The sequence below is a fragment of the Phyllostomus hastatus genome, unplaced genomic scaffold, assembly GCF_019186645.2.
Source record: "Phyllostomus hastatus isolate PE091 unplaced genomic scaffold, TTU_PhHast_1.1 phas_contig_34, whole genome shotgun sequence".
Taxonomy (NCBI): Eukaryota; Metazoa; Chordata; class Mammalia; order Chiroptera; family Phyllostomidae; genus Phyllostomus; species Phyllostomus hastatus.
Window position 1 is genome coordinate 59,589,755 of NW_025333857.1, and position 14,934 is coordinate 59,604,688.

Below are 14,934 nucleotides of genomic sequence, written 5' to 3' on the forward strand. Positions count from 1 at the left end.
GTGAATTGATTAAATAAACTAATAAAAGTATTCTATTAAGTAGTAATGTGAGCACACAACAGTGGATCAAATACCGTTAATTAATTGATCCACAATGAACAAACAAAATTCCTCTATCTTCAAGAAATAAAATACTTTGAGCCATTTATACCATCTAAAAGATGGCATAAATCCACTATCCAATTATTTCAGTAATATACTTTTTCTAACATTTCTAAGAAAGGAGGATAAAAATGATCAGGGTAAAAATAGCTATGGCAACATTTCCTATCTTGTTTCTAATTGTCTCTTCAAAAAAAGTCGTAAACTGTATTTTAATAATATTCACTATGTGGGCAGAGGGTATCTTTTCTGCAAACTTTACTACATGTTAAGAATTAACTCAATGTTTAATATCGGTCACACATTGTACACTGTATTTGGAACAGTACATAATTCTTGTCATAGGAAGTTTTTTCCTGAAAGTATATACAATCTAAGAATTCACACATTAAAATAATTTTTCCACATGGCATCCAGTAAAGATTTTATTTGTTTTTCTAAAGTAGCCATTCAAAAGGATCAATTTTCATTATCTGGATAGAAAGAAAATCAAGTCAGTACCCACAGAAAGGCTGGTGAAAATTTCCTTCATGTTCTCAACACCCTACCTGCAAGTACCAAGGGAAAGATTAAACCTAAAAGTAGTTCTAGTGACTCACATCAGAATATCTTGCTTAAGTATACTATTAACAAGATATTTTTCAAACAGAATTTATGATCAAAGGACAAGCAATCGAGATAAGTCAATTAGCACCACTAATAAATATAAATCCAGAACGAATAGTAGAGACAAAGGAACATATGACATCGCCTGCTGCCTCTCACATTTACAATGATGTGTAGGATATACCACGGAAACATGATAACATGCATGATACTCGGCTGTTAGACATCTTCACATCATTAAACATGGTCACGTCGGCTCTTTCCAAACTATGCAAACCTACTATTCTTAACAGAGGCAACTGTGTTAAAATAAAAATCTTAGTACATGTACTATCTTCAAGAGAGATAAAATAAGTGTGTAGACACAACAAGAGCTGAATACTAACACATGTTATTTAACTTCTACAGATTAATAACCTCATCTGAATTAAAGAGATATTACTTTGTAGTTTACTAAAGATATGGGCCTGAATCAGACATCATCATCCAGTCTCTAGCAAGTCTAATACTAATCAATTTATTTATAAATATATTTAAAATGTGCTCCTTAAATTTTATTTATAAAAAGTGTAAGAAACACAGGGACTTATCACAATGTACTACACAGTGTCTAGTTCCTAGATTTGTTGTCCTCTTCTTTGCAGCAAAGCTCAGTGTAAAAGATTTTCAGGACAACTGAAAACTAAAACTAAAAAATTAATCTCATTGGGGGGTCTGAGCTGGAACAAGAAAGCATGCAATTATTCAAACAAATATGACAAGTATTATGTTTTTGTCATGATCAAAGCAAAAGCAGGTTTCCTTATTCATCTTAAGAAAAACCTATTAACTTCTGAAATGAAGAACCTCTTATAGTCTCTTTCAAATTATTAAAGAAGCTACATATTAATTCTGCAACTAAAATATACTAAAAATTTGTATGTAGATGTTGGAAAACTTGTATGTTCTGTAATTTGCCTAATGAGGTATAATTTATATTTTCTCTCTCTGTCAGGGAATTCTGATAATCATAGGATATTTTCATAAACCATTTTGCAATTAAAAATATAAAATGTTTTTTATTAAGGAGGAAAAAGACCAGTCAATAAATAAGAGATAATCCTTTTCTTGTGTTAATATTGTTGTTTGTTGCTTCCTGTCATACAAAAAAACTTTATAATTTAAAAACTACTTCAGACAGAAGGAAGTTGAGAAAATACAGAAAAGTTCAAGAAAATAAAAATCATCTTTAACACTAACACTCAGAGATAGCACTATGGGCCACTCTTTACACATTACATACCTGGCTTTTTCCTTTCAACATCAAAAGATTAGTCACTTTGCCAAATGGTAGACCTAATGATATGACTTCTGCTTCGGTGACATCATTTGGAATTTTGCGAAGATGGAGAACACGAGAAGGCGAAGAGGGAGGTCTATCTCCTTTAAATTTCTTGTTGTCATTCCCATTAGCTAAAAAAATAAGATTTAAAAAAAATTACTGAACTAATTTTGGTTGACGTACTACATTAACCACATTGTCACATTTGCTCCTCAAAGAAGAGTGCTCTCTGTAGAAAGCTCTGCGAAATCCATTACATGAATAAAACAAGACACAAAAGGAAAAGATAATTGACTATTTATATGATAAAAGATAAATGACTACTTACAGCAGTATTATATAAAATAATAACATAATATGTTACAGCAGTAAAATATCTTGGGGGTTATGGTATTACATGAAATGTAACCTGTATGACAGTAACACAAAGGATATGATGAGGAAAATAGAAAAGTTCTTACATTACACCTAGGTCTTGTATTTTTTGAAGGTAGACTAGTAAATTTAAGATGCATAGTGTTGATTTAACTTAAGAGCAGTCACTTAAAGTAAACCCTGTCCTTACCCTATTCTGTTGTTGATGTCACAAAATTACATCTTTATATACTGCACCTGGAAATACAAACTACAAACTAATAATTCATTTAAATTCATTCATCTCTTAAATAATGTGAAGTTACAAATCAAGTCACTTGAGAGCCTTTACATTAATAATTTTCAAAAAGTATTAGTCTCTTAAATTGTGCAGAAAAAAGTGGCGTTATAAACCATTATTAGAATACTAGCTTTTATAACTGCCCAAGTATTTTATTTTCATTAAGATCTATAATTTCTGTATGGTTTTTACTTACTGTCTAGTGTCCTTTCTTTTCATCCTAAAGAATTCCTTCGAGCATTTCCTGTAGGGCAGGTCTACTAACGATAACAATCTTCTTCAGCTTTTATCTTGGAATGTCTTAATTTCTCTACTATTATTTTTCTTTTTTAAATCAGTGACTTGACTTTAAGAGTCTAATTAATATGTTATATATAATTTGTCTAATTTCTTTTTAAAAATTCCATTTATTTAAACTAAAAAGAAGCATAAGAAACAAAAATAGCTTTGAATGACACTTATGCCAAATATAGGATTCTCTGACAGGTTGACTGTTTTATTCTTTTAGAACTTTGAATACACTGGCCAACTGACTGCCTGATGGCCTCTAAAGTTCTTGATAAGAAATCTGTCCTTATTCTTACTGAGGATTACTTGTCTGTGACAAGTAGATCTTCTCTTGCTTTCAAGATTCCTTGTCTTTTAAATGTTTGCTTAAAGCATGTTTCAGTGTGGGTCTCATTGAGTTCATCTTACTTGGAGTTCACTAAGCTTCTTGGATATTTATGAGTTTATTCATGTTTTTCATCAAATTTGGGGATGTGGTAACTCTGGATATCAGATTCTTCCTCTTCCCCAAGGACTTGCAGGGTGCTATTATTTTTATTTATTGTCTTTGAATAATTGTAGGCTACCTGGTTTCTCCTGAGCATTTTTCTGGGTATGCATGACCACTTTCTGATTTTCCCTATGGATGCAGTTGTTTTTTAATGTTCTAGTCTTTAATGTCTGGCTCCCAAAAGAGAAAAAAAAAATGAAGTAGGGGAAAAAAGAGCACTGGCTCTTTATATTTCCTGGTAGTCACTTGGTAGGGAGGGTGACACGGCTTGCAACAATAGGGGGAGATGCAGAGGCTGCTTGCCTCTTCGTTGGCAACTATCTGATCAGACGAAGCAGTTACCTATCAGAGATCTTTAAGGACAAGGTCCTTTTTGCCCACCCCTGCTACCACAAGCTGTTTATAAGCTGCTCCTGGAATGGAGACACAGCTGCCTGCCATGTGCGTGGGGGTGGGGGAGGGTAGCTGCTACTGTGCTAAGAGCTTAAAATTAACCATAATTTACCTTCCAAGTCTATCCCTGGAACTTGCAAGCCTTCAAAAGACTGAAGAGTTCCAAATTAGTTACAGATTCTGGCAATGCAACTGTTGTCTACACAGGAAGTCACATTCCTGGTGCTTCTTATCCTGCCATCTTTCCAGAATCCTTCCTCAATTATCTTTGAAATTAACAAGAAAAACTATGAGAAAGGAAAGTCATGTATGCACATAATTACCACTTTGTGTAGACCCAAGTTTCCACCTGGTATCATTTTCCTCTAGAGTGAAGAATTTCCTTTACCATTTCATGAAATGAAAGTATGTTACTAACAAATGCTCTCACCTCTTGTGTGCCCCAAGGAAAGCTTTTTCAAACGGATAAAGAATTCCAGGTTGATCGTATTTTATTTTCAACACTTTAATGATGCTCCACCGTCTTCTGGCATATACTTTTGGCCAAGAAATTTCTCGTTATTCTTCCTATGAAAACTCCAGCTACTTTTAAGATTTGTTCTACATTCCTGGTTTTCAGTAATTTGATTATGATGAGCCTTGGTATGGTTTTTGATTTGTTTATCTTGCTTGTGGTTCTTTGAACTTTTTGGATATGTGGATTTATAGTTTCTACCATATTTGGAATATTTTTAGTCATTATTTCTTCAGCTATATTTCTGCTTCCCCACCCCCTCCTTTTTCTCTGGGATTTCACTTATATGTATGTGTAGACCACTTGATATTGTTCTACAGGTTACTAAAACTCTCTCATTTCTTTTTCAGTCTTCAGACATTATTTTTATCTTTAGAATATCTATTTGATTTTGTTTCATTTTTCTCCTTGTTAGGACAACATTTTACTTTAAACCCTTGAACACACTTTTAATAGCTTTCAAGGGCAAACAAATCTGCTAATTCAACCTTCTCTGTCATTTTCTAGGTCTGTTTCTATTGACTGATTTTTCTCTGGACTATGGTTTACAATTTAGTGGTTCTTTATATATTTGGCAATCTTTTAAAAAAGATTGTATTTAGCCTGGGCTGGCGTAGCTCAGTGGATTGAGCGCGGGCTGCAAACCAAAGCGTCGCAGGTTTGATTCCCAGTCAGGGCACATGCCTGGGTTGCAGGCCACGGCCCCCAGCAACGGCACACTGATGTTTCTCTCTCTCTCTCTCTTTCTCCCTCCCTCCCCTCTCTAAAAATAAATAAATAAATAAATCTAAAAAAATTGTATTTATTAAACTCTAGAGAAAATGAAAGGCGGGAGAAAGGGAGAGAAACATCAAACAGCTGCCCCTTGCACACCCCCCAACTAGTAACCTGGCCTGTAATCTAGGCATGTGCCCTGATGGGGAATTGAACTGGTGACCTTTTGGTTTGCCGGATAATGTGCAACCCACTGAGCCACACCAGTAAGGGCAATATTTTGCGATTTTGATTGCTAAACATTGTAAGCAATAGAATCTGTTTTATTCCTTTAAAGTGCCAAAGTTGAACTTCCAGTCAAAATGGCAATGTGGGTAAACACAGCTCGCCACCCTGCACAACCAAATCAAAAATAGAACTAAACTATAGAACAACCAGCATTCAGAACCATCAGAAATTGAGCTGAATGGAAGTCCTACAACTTTGGAATTAAAGAAGAAACCACACTGAGACTGGTAGGAGGGGCAGCGATAAAGAAAAGGCTAGTCTCACACCCACGTGTGGCAGATAAAAATTGGCAGGATATCTCAGGAGCAAGGCATCCCAGACCTGTATTAGTCCCCCAGCCCAGGCTTCCAGTGTCAGGAAGGTAATTCTCCATAACTTCCGGCTGTAAATACCAGCAGAGACTGAGACTGCAGAAGACAGAAACTGCTGGAATCTCAGGCAGTTCATCTTAAAGGAGCCACGCACAGACTTACTCCCTCTGAGCTCCAGTGCCAGGGCATCAGATTAAAAGGCATCAGGCAGACAGAGAGGAACTAAATTATATGGCATCAGGGTGAGAGCCAAGGGGTAGCTTTCTCCCAGACAGAAGTGCTGACAGAGGCTATTTTTCCTTTTCTAAGCCCTCCCCACAACAAAGCAACAGAGCCAGCAGGTGGGTACCATATCTGAGACTTCATCAACCTGGGTCACACTGTTTGCCTCACCCTGGTGATTCCCTGAAACCCTGCCTCACCCAACTTTTGGACCCACCCAGCCTGTTTCCAGTGGCTTTTCTATATGAATGGCTTGTATGACACAGGCTTCAGATTTTCCTAAATTCTTTCAAACAAGTTGCATCTGGCTTCAGCGAGCCCCATACCTCTGGCTAAGTTATCCCAACCCAGGACTAGCAGCAGCCAGTCTTAGTTCACAGCTCTTGTGGGCATCTCCAAGCACAGCACAAGTAGTTGCTATCTGCAGATAACTTTGTAGACAATGGTGTGCGACCCAGGACAGAACACAGTTAGTGGCTGACCTTGGATGTGACAACAGCAACAAGGCTCAACTACAAGAGGAGGGTGCTCACATCACATCACATCACATCACCCTACCAGCTTCGGTAATAGAGGCTGTGCCACTGCACCCTACAGAACACCTTAAGTCACTCTCTCAAGCCTGGGAAGTGTAGTAGTTCTACCCAATACACAGAAACAAACACAGGGAGGCTGCCAAAATGAGGAGACAAAGAAACATGGCCCAAATGAAAGAACAGAACAAAACTCCAGAAAAGAAGCTAAACAAAATGGAGAAAGGCAATCTTTTTTTGTTATATATAAACAGAGGCACTTCAGCCTATGTTTGTAAGATGAGCAAAATAAGGGCAGCAGCAGGTCTTCCAACCTCAGTAGTATGAGCTCCAGTAACAGCAGCAGTGACTGTGAGGGATGGTGGCCGCTGTAGCAGGACCTGCAACAGCCCAGAGGTTTCTCCTGAGCTTCTCAGATGCTCTGGTCAACGAGGACCCCCAGGCAGCATTAGAGGAGCTGACTAAGACTTTGGAAGAGAAACCAGGTGATGCACAAAATTACTGTCAAAGAGCTTACTGTCATATCCTTCTTGGGAATTACTGTGATGCTGTTCCTGATGCAAAGAAATCTCTTGAACTTAATCCAAATGATCCTACTGCTGTGCTGAGAAAAGGGATGTGAATACCATAAAAGACTATGCTGCTGCTCTAGAAACCTTTACAGAGGACAGAAATTAGATAGTGTGGATGCTGATTTTATTATCTGGATTAAAAAGGTACGGAGAAGCTCAGAATGAGTCACAATCCAATGTGTCTGTATCCCAGAGGGCTGATCAGTCAAAAATCAAGTATGGCTGGTATCAAACTGAATCTCAAGTAATCGTAATACTTATTATCAAGAATGTTCAAAAGAATGATGTAAATGTGGAATTTTCAGAAAAAGAATTGTCTGCTTTGGTGAAACTTCCTTCTGGGGAGGATTACAATTTGAAACTGAGACTTTTTCATCCTATAATACGAGAACAGAGCACATGTAAAGTACTTTCAACAAAGATTGAAATTAAAATGAAAAAAGCCAGAGGCTGTGAGATGGCAAAAGCTAGAGGGGCAAGGAGATGTGCCTAAGCCAAAACAGTTCCTCACAGATGCAAAGAACCTGTATCTATCATCATCTCATTATATAAGAAATTGGGATAAATTGATTGAAGACATTAAAGAAGAAGAAAAGAATGAGAAGTTGGAGGGAGATGCAGCTTTAAACAAACTATTTCAGCAGATCTATTCAGATGGTTCTAATGAAGTGAAGCGTGCCATGAGGCAATCATTTATGGAGTCTGGTGGTACAGTTTTGAGTACTAACTGGTCTGATGCAGGTAAAAGGAAAGATGAAATCAATCCTCCTAATGAAATGGAATGGAAAAAGTACTAAATAAATTAATTTTTTTAAAAATGAGCAAAATAAGAACAATGTATTAAAAAATGGAAAGAAAACATTTCAGATTTTGAAAAAAAAATGGAAACTCACCATACACACCTGCAGAAGGAGCAGAACTGTTCATGGTAAAAGGTCCGTTAATGATGCCAGAAGAAAGAAGCTCATCAGGTCCCCGCTGCAAAACAAGAGCAATATTCTGTTCATAAAGCAAGTCTCAAATAATGATCCATATTTACTACTAAAAATATAAAAGTCAGCATTACTTCATCTGAATATTAGCAAGGCATTTATGGGAACGTCTTCAAGAATCACAGAAGTTAAAGGTTGGAAGTGAACTTTATATTACAGGAAAATTACTGCACATTTATACAACTGTCAGTTATTAGAAAACAGAACTGTCATCACATAATTGGGGCATAATCCTGTACCTTTTTTGATTAAGCCCAATCCTCTAACTTGTTACATTTGAACTACCAGAAACCAGATTGAATAGGTACATCCTGACACTGTTTTTGTAGTATATTTTTAAGTACACTTAGTATATTAAATACGTTAAGTTTCTATAATAAATTTGATGCAATTTTTTTATCCTCTCCCAAGGACATTTTTTTCATTGCTTTATTTTTCTAAGAAAGAGAGAGGAAGGGATGGAGGGAAGGAGAGAGAGAGAGAGAAACATGATGTGAGATGGAAACATCAACTGGTTGCCTCCTGTACGCACCCTGACCAGAGACTGAACCCGCAACCTAGGTACATGCCCTGACTGGGATTCAACCCACAATCTTTTAGTCCATGGACAACATTCCAGCCAAGCCACACCGGCCAGGACTGCACGAAAATATTTTGTGTAGCAATCCCTAAGAATTCTGACTTTTTAAGTAACTTTTTTAGGTTGAACACAAAAATGTAATTTATTTCTATATTGTCCAAATCCTTTGTATTCAGTGATTTTTCATACATTAATCTTAAAAATAATCTTTAATGTGTACTATTTCTTAAACAACTACTATTTAAGTAATTTATTCTTCAGGTAAGAGTTTTGACCAATTCCAAAGCTGAACTCAGGTCAATGCCAAATAACAAGTCAGACAAGCCTTTCATTATAACCCTAAGACCAATTACCAAGATTTAAGTTTATATTTAAAGAAGGACAATAAATACCATGTACAAGTTAAAATCTACCTATTTAAAATGTTACCATTTGTTTAGCTTGATCAATTTTTAAAAAAGATTTATTTATTTATTTATTTTTAGAGAAAGAGAGGAAGGGAAGAAGAAGGAGAGGGAGAGAAACATCCATGTGTGAGAGATACACTGATCGGTTGCCTCTCACATGCTCCCATGTGGGGACCTTGCCTGTAACCCAGGCATGTGCCCTGACTGGGAATCAAATCAGCAACCTTTAGGTTTGCAGGTTGGTGCTCAATCCACTGAGCCACACCAGCCAGCCACGACGGCAGCTTGATCAATTTTTAAGAAATGTTTTTTATTCCAGAAGTAGCTTTTTGAGGGAGTGTGGGTTAGTGTGGTCTTTTGTCAGCTTCCACCATGGCATACCGTGGCCAGAGCCAAAATGTACAGAAGGTGATGGTGCAGCCCATCAACCTCATCTTCAGATACTTGCAAAATAGGTCTCGGATTCAGGTGTGGCTTTATGAGCAAGTGAATATTCAGATAGAGGGCTGTATCATCGGTTTTGATGAATACATGAACCTTGTATTAGATGATGCAGAAGAGATTCATTCTAAAACAAAGTCAAGAAAACAACTAGGTTGGATCATGCTGAAATGTTATGCTCCTCCAAAGTGTCTCCAATTAGAAATGACTAATGAAGTGAAAAACTGTTGAGAAGCAATAATTTGTATTTTGTAGGTGTTCTTTGCTGCAGGTAGTCCTTGAACATTTATTCATATTGTTTTGACTACCCTTTTGTTATTACCAGATGATAATAAATGCTATGTGATTGTTTCTATTAAAAAAAAGAAATATTGTTTTATCTCCTAGGTATAAAACTTAACTATCTGCCCTGGCTGGCGTAGCTCAGTGGATTGAGCATGGCTGCAAACCAAAGTGTCGCAGGTTCGATTCCCAGTCAGGGAATATGCCTGGGTTGCAGGCCATGACCTCCAGCAACCGCACATTGATGTCTCTCTCTCTCTCTCTACTCTCTCTCCCTCTCCCTCCCTCCCTCTCTCTCTCTCTCCCCCTTCCCTCTCTAAAAATAAATAAATAAAATCTTTAAGAAAAAAAAAAGAAAATGTTTCTCTCACACATCAATGTTTCTCTCTCTCTCACTCTAACTCCATCCATTTTCTAAAAAATTGAATACAATATTTTTAAAAAACTTAACTATCCTACAAATATTAAAGTAGCAATAGTGCTATAACAGATATTGTTTAGGTGTAAGTACCATTTCTAAAGGGAACAACTTCAGTCTTAGCTGAAGAAAGACAAACTACCAATGTGTTTGCCTAATAGAAATACAATTATTTAAACAATTTCTGTATTAGATATCTAGAAATGATTTTCTTTGGTTCTTCACTAGAAGTCAAAGAGATAGCTTGGGACAAGAGGAAGAAATAAAGTAAGCTTATAAGATGAAGTAAAATTGAAAATCTTAAATTCCAGAAAGGTGGGAATCACAGCCTCATTAAAGCATAGGTCTTCCTTATAATGTCTGAAATACAGGTATTGGTAGCCAAAGACAGACTTTGTTCACTGACTACCTGCAGATGTAGAAGAGTGAATTTTTGCAGTCTTAAATGTAGTAAAAATTTAAACATGACCAACGTGTTTTTACGTATGAGGAGTTTGTAAAACATGTGTTACTAATACATGTATCTTCTACACATATGTGAGTTTAGTATCAATGTTTCTATATGTAAATTGAGTTAATTTGATCTTAGAGAACACTTAAGAGATCACTAGCTCTTTTCTAGACTTGAAGGAATATGTTAAAATATTAACTAAACATTAATTCTAGGTGGTTTACAGATTGAAATGTATAAGGCAAAACAATAAAGACTCTAGAAGGTAGTAAAAAGAGTATCTTCATAATCTTGGAGTAGGAAAAAAACATTTACTGAACAAGAAACAAAAACACAATTATAAAGGAAAATATCAATAAACTAGGCAACAGAGAAATTCTGAATTTCATTTACAATCCATACAAATATTGAATCATTACATTGTACACCTGAAACTAATATATGTCAAATATATCTCAATTTTTAAAGTACTTATTTAACAAAAAAATCACTAGATTAAAAAGGCAAGTCATAGAGTAGGAGTAAATATTGAAATATCTACAATATATATCACCAACAGAAGTTTTATATCCAGAACTTACTAAGAAGAAAAAAGGTGAGGGAAGAAATACCCTACAAGGAACCAAGAAAGAGTCAAGAATAACAGAAAATGACACAAGAATTGAACAAGCACCTTATAAATAAAGTGGTAGACTTTATTACTGTTCAGAGTATTTGTGCTCTCTTCTTCTTCTATGAAAGAACTACTCTTCGCCAACCATGGCCATGTGACTTACAATGCTTCCTGGGAGAAGAAGATACCTCCCTAGTCTACTGACATTGAGCATGGTTTTATGATTTCCTTTGACCTATGGAATACGACTGGACATGACCTACACTAAATCCATGTAGACTCTTCAGAAGATACTATAGTTTCTGCTAGTTTTTCCTCTTCCCCTCTTGAAACAAAAACATATCCCAAATAGGAGCTGCTCTTTCAGCCTGATTCCCAGAATAAGAACATGTATAGCTACGCAAGGGCCACCAACATTGTAAGTAAATAAATGGTTTTTTCCCTCAGTCATAACAAAACAATTAATACTATAAACATATATGGAGAGACACTTAACCTCTTTGGTCATCAGGGAAATGGAAGTTAAAACCACAATGAAATATTATTGTGTTAAAAAGACTGAAATATCGAGTGTTGATAGGAATATAAAGTGACAGAACTCCTACATATTGCTAGAGGAAGTGTAAATTGGGACAACTTTGGAAAAATGACCCAATATAGTAAATCTGACTATAGGAATAACTTAGGATCCCTATGTATTCTACTCCTATGGATCCACTCAAGAGATCGCCTTATGTGCACCTAAACATATGAAAATGTTCTCAGCATCATTATTTCTACTAGCCAAACTAAAAACAACCAAATGTCATCAACTATAAAATAGGTGAATAACTTACTGTAAATACATTCAATGATTTGTAGCAATGAGAATGAACTGCTCCACACAATAACATAAATGATTCTCACAAACATAAAAAGTCAGTCACAAAAGAATGCATGCTCTATTATTGCATTGATAGAGTTCAAAAATATAATCAAAGCTAAATTATACATCTAAGCTATATATCTAGATGCAAAAGATGGCAGTTGGACCCCTTCCTAACACCATACACAAAAAATTAACTCAAAAAGGGTATATATTGTATATACCTAAATGTAAAACTATAAAACTCTTAGAAGGAAACACAGAAGTAAATCTCCATGACTTTGGGTTAAAATATGATTTCTTAACACCAAAGCATAAGTGACAAAAGAAAAAAAATAGATGAATTTCATCAAAATTAAAATCTATTGTACTTCAAAGGATACCATCAAGAAAATGAAAAGACAAGCCAGAGAATTAGAGAAAACATTGGCAAATCATGAATCTGATGAGGGACTGGTATCCAGAACACATAAACTCTTATAACTCAGTAATAAAAGAACAAATAACCCAATTTTTTAAAAACCAAAGATTCAAACAGTCACTTCTCCAAAGAAGATATACAAAATGGCCAATAAACACATGAAAAAATGTTCAACATCATTAGTCATTAAGAGTATGCAATTAAAACCATAAAAAGATCACTTCAAATTACAATTAAAGCCAGGATATCACCATACCACCACATACCTATCACAACAATTAAAATGACAATCTCAAATGCAGGCAAGGATGTGAAAGGAACTGGATTGGATCTCCAATACACTGCTGATAGGAATGTAAAATAGCACTGTGGAAACAGTTTGGTGGTTTCTTAAAAAGTAAACATACATTATGCTGTACATCTGAAACTAATATAAAATAATATTAAATATAAACTGTAATTTTTTAAAAATTTGAAAAACCCCTAAACATACATAGCAATCTCAAAATATCATCTGCTCAAAACAAAAATTCACATGTTTGATGATAGCATTTATACAACATCCTCAAAATTACAAAATTAAGAGATGAAAAATAGACCAGTAGTTGCCAAGAGACAAAGACAGTTGGTGGAAGAATGGGAATATGATTATAAAAGGGTACCATAAAGGAGATCTTTGTGGTGCTGAATCAGTTTTGTATCTTGACTGTGGTGAGAGTTATATGAATCTATACATGCAATAAAATGAAACAGATTTATACAAAGACATTGTATCAATGTCAGTGTGCTTGTTTTAATAGTGTACTATAATCAAGATGTAACAATTGGGGGAAAACGGTGAGTAGCACACAGGAGGACCTCTCTTTAGCATCTCTGCAACTTGCCGTGAAACTCATTTTTTCAAAATAAGTGAAAAAAAAAAAACATGACAAGAGAGGTATCACTCTGAGCCAGAGGATTCCTACAGACGTAGGAGATTTCTTGCTAACCCCCACTCAACCCTCAAGAGCAGATAAGACTGGTCCAGGTGTCAAATACCAAAGCTCATTCTCAGAGCTCATCCCTATCTCACACTATTATCTCTCATTATCCTTCTACACAACGATGGTCCAGAAGGCATCCCTTCAAAGACAAGCATGTTCAGAAACAACCTCATGCGTTCCTTATGGATCTATATGTAAGGAAAAGAAGGGAAAGAATCAAAAGGCAGAAAACATACACAAATACACACAAAAATCACACAACTCTAAATTATGAGCAAATAGTTCCTAAAATTTAAACAAATTTTTTGAAGAAAAAGTAATAGGCTCTCCTAAATAAAACACAAAGGGATACAACAGCTTGGGAGGGAAGCAAATGAGAATTCTACTAAAGTAGTTAAAAGACAAACTGGGGAGAAACCATAAAGCAGTGTCAGGAAGTCAGACATTTCAAAGAGATGGATGAGAAGGGTAAGAGCCAAAAGTGCAAAAAACACCTCTCTACTATTCAAAGATGGTATCTGCTATAAGGAACCAACTCTTACTCTATAATTTCAGTTCAAAAAGATGGGAAGAACAAATTTTCAGAAAAGCACTTTAATGGAGGCACATGACACTATCTAAAAGGTTTCTAGCCCTGACCGGTATGGTTCAGTTGGTTGGGTGCCCTCTTGCAAAGTGAAAGGGTGCTGGTTAGATTTCGAGTCACGGCACATGCCTTGGGTTGTGGATTTCACTCCCCAGTAGGGGCACATGTGAGGGGCAACTGCTCGATGTTTCTTTCTCACATGGCTTCTCTACCTCCTTTTCTCCCTCTCTAAAAATAAGTAAATAAAATCTTAAATAAAATAATAAAATTAATTAAAAATAAAGTAAAATAAAATACTTTTAGAGAACATGTCAAGTTGTTAATACCAGCCCAGGCAAGGTTGGCCAGTTAAGAATCCAACAAGTTGATTTAGTTTTCTTGATGCACACATATTTGTTTCAATTTGAGGAGAAAAGTTAGTAACTCATGGTTCTTTCTATTTCTACCTCATTCAATAAACTTCGTATCTAGTTTCCTAACAAATAAAAACCCAATCAATCATTAACATGAAATCATTTCTTGTTGCTTACTAAATCAAGTATAAATGTACTGTGATGCCAATGAAAACCTCTTTCTAATTTGGACTGCCTACTCACAATAACACTCTTCTCTGGTAATTTTCCCCAAATACATATTTATTCCCACCTTTTTAATTCTGCATTCCTGTCTCAAAAACAATCCCTTCACTACATACCCAATCCTATTGGTGACATACAAATAATACCACAACCTTGACGATCTTTCCTAAAAGTGAAGAGGTTGAATTTGATTGTCTTTCAAAATTAAAATGTGTACAGTTCTAGGATTTTAGTACCTTTCACATAACAGATTCTTCAAATGTATAACTATCGATATGACACATTTGGTCAAATATGTATACCAAGTT

General features: G+C 35.6%; 1 protein-coding gene and 2 pseudogenes across 2 annotated transcripts in view; 2 read left to right on the forward strand and 1 right to left on the reverse strand.

Moving 5' to 3' along the window:
• The window catches only part of PTBP3 (polypyrimidine tract binding protein 3), a 100,424-nt gene that overhangs the window by 51,188 nt on the left and 34,302 nt on the right, over positions 1–14,934 (reverse strand). The window contains exons 2-3 of one of the 2 annotated variants that reach the window (XM_045840168.1): positions 7,912–7,987; positions 1,991–2,160 (exon numbers count right to left, since the gene is read on the reverse strand). In XM_045840168.1, coding sequence (XP_045696124.1) covers positions 1,991–2,160; positions 7,912–7,936 — 195 coding nt within the window. In that variant the 5' untranslated portion in view covers positions 7,937–7,987. Of the gene's footprint in view, positions 1–1,990; positions 2,161–7,902; positions 7,988–14,934 lie in introns of both variants that reach the window. The other variant, XM_045840167.1, reaches the window with a different exon arrangement.
• LOC123819703 lies at positions 6,796–7,806 on the forward strand (annotated as a pseudogene).
• On the forward strand, positions 9,361–9,631 carry LOC123819704 (annotated as a pseudogene).